This window comes from Saccopteryx leptura, chromosome 2 (genome assembly GCF_036850995.1).
Source record: "Saccopteryx leptura isolate mSacLep1 chromosome 2, mSacLep1_pri_phased_curated, whole genome shotgun sequence".
Classification (NCBI taxonomy): Eukaryota; Metazoa; Chordata; class Mammalia; order Chiroptera; family Emballonuridae; genus Saccopteryx; species Saccopteryx leptura.
Window position 1 is genome coordinate 41423194 of NC_089504.1, and position 5548 is coordinate 41428741.

The 5548-nt window shown below is 50.8% G+C and overlaps 1 protein-coding gene across 1 annotated transcript; it reads left to right on the top strand.

Annotated features, from left to right (window-relative positions):
• The first annotated feature begins 505 nt into the window (after positions 1-505).
• GAS1 (growth arrest specific 1) lies at positions 506-2941 on the top strand. The gene has a single exon (XM_066367860.1). It carries the CDS (start codon positions 530-532, stop codon positions 1568-1570), a length of 1041 nt encoding a protein of 346 aa, XP_066223957.1. The 5' UTR covers positions 506-529; the 3' UTR covers positions 1571-2941.
• Positions 2942-5548: the final 2607 nt, after the last annotated feature.

The window sequence follows — 5548 nt, forward strand, 5'->3', positions numbered from 1 at the left end:
CTCCCCAGAGCTCGGCCGAGACCGGGGTCGCCGCGGGCGGAGGGGGAGGGGACGCGGCGGCCGAGCCGCGGGAAGGCGGGCAGCGCACGGACGCGAGCCAGGAAGCGGCGCGATGCGAGAGCCGGCGGCGGCGGCGCGGCTCTGAGCCCGGGAGGAAGGAGCCGCCGCGGCCGCACAACGGATCTGCAGACGCGGAGCGAAATGCACCCACGGCGCTCCGCGGTCCTGCAGCCCCGCCGCGGCCCCGCGGCCCGCAGCCCACCGGGGCGGCAGTGAACGCCTACCGCCACCGCCGGGGGCCGAACGGAGGGGCAGTTCGCGGCTGTGCATTTCTAGAAGTCACCGCAGCCGACCGAGGCAGACCTTTTGCGAGCAGCGGAGCACCAGCCAGCAGCGCGCATGGATTTATGAAAACACTCATGCAAGAAGTTGGCAGCACTGAGGCAAACTTTTCCACCGGCTCTGCGTCTGCCGCTTCCCGCGCCTCGTCTCCTCTACCCTCCTCGCCCGGCGGCCGCCGCTGCCCGCGATGGTGGCAAGGCTGCTGGGCGGCGGCGGCGGGACCCGCGGGGGGACCGTACCGGGCGCCTGGCTGTGCCTGATGGCGCTTCTGCAGCTGCTGGGCTCGGCGCCGCGGGGCTCGGGGCTGGCGCACGGCCGCCGCCTCATCTGCTGGCAGGCGCTGCTTCAGTGCCAGGGGGAGCCGGAGTGCAGCTACGCCTACAGCCAGTATGCTGAAGCGTGCGCGCCGGTGCTGGCGCAGCGCGGCGGGGGCGACGCGCCGGGGGCCGCTGCCGCCTTCCCGGCCTCGGCCGCTTCCTTCTCGTCGCGCTGGCGCTGTCCGAGCCACTGCATCTCGGCCCTCATTCAGCTCAACCACACGCGCCGCGGTCCAGCTCTGGAGGACTGTGACTGTGCACAGGACGAAAACTGCAAGTCCACCAAGCGCGCCATTGAGCCATGCCTGCCCCGGACCAGCGGCGGCGGCGCGGGCGGCCCGGGCGCGGGCGGGGTCATGGGCTGCACCGAAGCCCGCAGGCGCTGCGACCGCGACAGCCGCTGCAACCTGGAGCTCAACCGCTATCTGACCTATTGCGGCAAGCTCTTCAACGGGCTACGCTGCACCGATGAGTGTCGCACGGTCATCGAGGACATGCTGGCTTTTCCCAAGGCAGCACTGCTCAACGACTGCGTGTGCGACGGCCTCGAGCGGCCCATCTGCGAGTCGGTCAAGGAGAACATGGCCCGCCTGTGCTTCGGCGCTGAGTTGGGTAACGGCCCCGGCAGCAGCGGTTCCGACGGGGGCCTGGACGACTACTACGACGACGAGTACGACGACGAGCAGCGCGCTGGGGGCGCGGGCGGCGAGCAGCCGCTGGACGACGACGACGGCGTCCCGCACCAGCCGCGCCCGGGTGGCGGCGCTGCTGCGGCGGGAGGCCGCGGGGACCTGCCCTACGGGCCCGGGCGAAGGAGTGGCGGCCACGGCAGCAGCGGTCGTTTGGCGCCCCATGGCTTCTGGACTCCGTTCGCCTCTATCTTGGTGCTGCTGCTCTGGGTGCTGTTTTAGCCCTGGCGCCCCCCGCCAAAGGTTACGGGAGGGCCCGTGCCAGGGCACTTGTGGCTTGGGGACAGAGGGGATGGTTAGGGGTACTTGCCAAAACGTTTTCAAAGTTGACTCTACCTAGCCGGTCTCCCCACCACAGCTTTTGGCACTTTCCCCGTCTCCTCTCCGGACCAAGACTTGGACATCCTCCCCTTCCCCCATTCCAGGCTCCAGAAACTCCCAATACGTCTGCTCTGCAGAAACCGCCTTAGCTAGAGAGTCCTGGACGCCTGGCATGGAACGGGCTGGAGGAGGTGGGGGACAGACCGTAGTCCCGGACTCCAAAGAGGGTGCTGACCAGAGGGGCCTTAACAGTTTCAAGGGACTGGGCTTGGAGCTGGGTGTTCGAAGGGGGGATTTACATTTGCAAAGAGGCTGTCTTTTTATGAGCATTTTTCGGGGGGGGGGGGGGGAGGGGGAGAAGGGCCAGTATCGACTTTTACTGTGGCCATTGAAGACGTTGGAAGCCTAAGTAATTAGAGAAGTTCCACTTTCCCATTCATTCATTTACTCTTGGTACCAGCGCCCCGAGTTCTCAGTTTTTGCCTGGAGGTGGGAAGGGGTTAATATTCCTGAATTAGTTTTGGATAACTTTGAGCCCTTGACCTTAATTTCATTCCCACCACTCTGATCTCTTTAGCACATTTCTTAGGATTAAGGGTAAAAAAATGTTGATCTAAAGAGTTGCTAGTGATATTAAACAATGCAAGTTTGTATTAAATGAGCTCTGCACTGCCATCTATGAAAGCCTCTTTATGATGTTTGTTTTGTTGTCGTCTTTTGTTCTTTACATCAAGAAGTTGTATGTACAAATATGCGGAGAACGTATATTGCTTCTGCTTTTATCAGGGTGCTGAATCCTGGTACTTCTTATATAAAGTGTATTAAAACTGGGGTTTGTTACCAGTTGCTGTACTTTGTATATAGAATTTTTATAAATTGTATGCTTCAGAAATAATTTATTTTTAAAAAAAATTAAAAACTTTAAATCCGCATTCATACTACACCTTTTCTCCCTGAAATGTATAGAAACCATTTGTCACCAGGGATCAAAACCCACAGATCATTGTAAAATGTGCTCTATCTAGAACAGTCTTAAAATGTACAGTGTATTTTATAGACTTGAAGTTAACATTCTTATTTTCAAGAGAATTTATGGACATTGTAGAAATGTATAAATGCATTTCCAAACTGCCTTAAACATTGTATTTTTATAGACATGGTTAAAAAAAAAAAGTCTTATGTTTTAAGTAACTATGGCTTTGTGTATTTCTTTTTGGGGTGGTATTTGTTTTATTAATATGTGTACATCAGTAAAGAGTTTTAAATAATGAATATGGTGTAGTTACTTTCCAGAGTTACATTGTGGTTAACCCAATAATGGGTGAGGAGGGAGGTGGAGGGGCCCCTGGGAATCTATCAACCATCAACTGAAATTAAAATACAGTATGAGAAGAGTATTGAGGGCTATTATTTCTGCCTTTAATTTAATGAACAATTAGACATCTGTAAATGAGGCAGCTAAAAAGATATAATTGACTGGCCTCTACTGGTTTTTATGTTTGTGGAGAGAAATCACAAAATAATGTCTCCTACATAATTTGAGAATAACCCAGACATGTCTTTCTCCTCCCCCATTTCCAGTGGGACCCCCCACCACCACCCCCAGGAGTGTCCTATGGCTACTTACATTTTGTACAATCAAACATGTCAATAACATCTGCTACCAATAGGTCTTAGGAAACCTGTGAGACTCAATACTTCAAAGTCATTTTCACACTTTGCTTGAAAAAGTACAAAATTTTGTTACAAAACATTCAGGCGAGCGAAAGTAAACACACTGGGGAGAGGAACAATTACCAGAACTTGTAATATTGTTGTGAGGAGTTGTTTAGCAGTGGGCTGAAGGCTGGGTTCCTGCCAGAGCTACTGATCTACACTCAAACGCCCTTAGATAAATAATTACACTCTTAAGCTGTGTCGAGTGCTGATACACTTGACCTTGTAAATAGAAATGTTTGCAGTAGGAATAAACTCCGGCATTGGAAAATCTTTTAAACATTAACACAAAAGAGAGCGCTCTGTCCTCTGGGGATTTGAGTCTGAACCTCGCCAAGCTAGGCACTTGCAAGGGGGAAAAAAGTTTATTTATCTTCTATTCCTGGTGTTTATTTAAAGCTTTTCATTTTAAACGCGGTGATTGGAAGGCAAGTCAGGAGTTTAAAAGTCACCACAAATAAACTTTGTCTGAGGGGTCCACAGATTAGCAAGATCTCGTGTCTCTTTATATGATATTAACATGTGCTGAGAAAACACAACCAGATTTCTCTGCTGCCTGAAGTAATTAAGAAAGCTGTGCCCCCTCCCAACTCCCACCCACTCCCACCCCCTACTTTCAAGGTTTCTTTTCCACTAAGTGGCTTTTTCCCCCCAGCTTTTATGGAGAGCTTCTAGATACTTCTTGTTGGATCTAAAACCAAGAGATTGGTGCATGCGGAGGATCGGAAAGTCTTAGATAGTTGCAGTGTCAGGGAAGCCTAGGAGAGTGGTGTGTGGCTGGAAACCCTTCACCTGAATGGTTGAGTAAACATATTGTTAAAACAAAGCTGAAAGCTTTGTTTCTTTGGGAAATGAACAAAGGCTATTCCAAAAGACTTGTAAATGAAATCAGCTTTCTTTACAAAACGTCAAGTTAGTAACACTCCTGTGTTTGTCCTTAAATATATTTAAATCATCTCCATTTCATGTTATTTTAACACATTCTTGTCTAAAAGATAAGTCTTTGTCCCAGTAAAAGGCCCAGTTTTCCCCAGTAAGAAGTAAAAGGCATTAGCACTAGAAAAGGCCTGATAATTAACTGCTACAATAAACTCACGACTTGATTTTACAGGGTCCTGTCAAAAGCATCTGCCTGGAATAAATCAACACAGCCAGCTCTTGGGGAGAGAGGACACGAGGCTTTCTGCTTTCTTCCTTGAGGAAAGTGAACATTGATCGGTGGTCCATTTCAATTTAAACAGTTCTACTCTGGAGCCCTGAATCCTCCTTTCTCCTCTGCAGACCTAGTAGATTCCAGAACAGGTTGCTGAGATGTCAGGCCCTTCAACTTTGGTTGTGGGATTGTAGGTTGCCAGCTGCTCCTAGGCAGAAAGGATTTTTACAGATGTTGACAACTGTAATATCTCACGCTCTCTCTGGGGAGCCTTTTGGAATTTTGGACATTTGGGGTGGAGAATGCCTGGAAGCACCATTACTGAAGGAAAAGGTATCTCTGGCTTTTCCTGGGGATTCTCAAACAGCACCACACTCTCCGCAGGAGTCTTCCAGGGGGAGCAACTCCTTTTGAATTTCATGACAAATCATGGGTCCTCGCCATCGTCCTCATTTTCCCAGTTAGCAGGTTTGCCTTCTCAGTGACAGTTTGTCTTTGGAGGCACTTCAGTGACAAATGTTTAAGGGAGTGTGGGACAATGGTGGAGAACAAGGGGGCAGTTCATTGAACTGACGGTGACCATACAGTAAATAGAAGGAGGTTCAGGCGTCACTGTTCACCCAAGCACACAGCAACGCTTTTGTATATGACCACAATGGACATAACATAAGGTGTCTGTTTATTTTTAACAATATATAGCAATATATGTGACCGATACCCATATGTAAAGTGGGAAAATGACAGGAAGGAACTACATTCTTGTACTAAGTAGTTTGAACAGGGCTCCTACAGATGTCTGAAAAGAAGGAAGCAGCTCTTGACATCCACTGCCACAAACTAAAGGGACCACCAGGCTCTGCCACATTGGGGTGCACTGCAGCGCTTTCAACGGGATCTGCATGGGGAAGACAGGACTCCAGACCGGTAGTCTCTCTCCTTTGAAGAGTCGAGGGAAACCCTGTGGAGCAGGGTGCCCTTGCTCACCACTTCTTGCCTTCACACCCGGAATC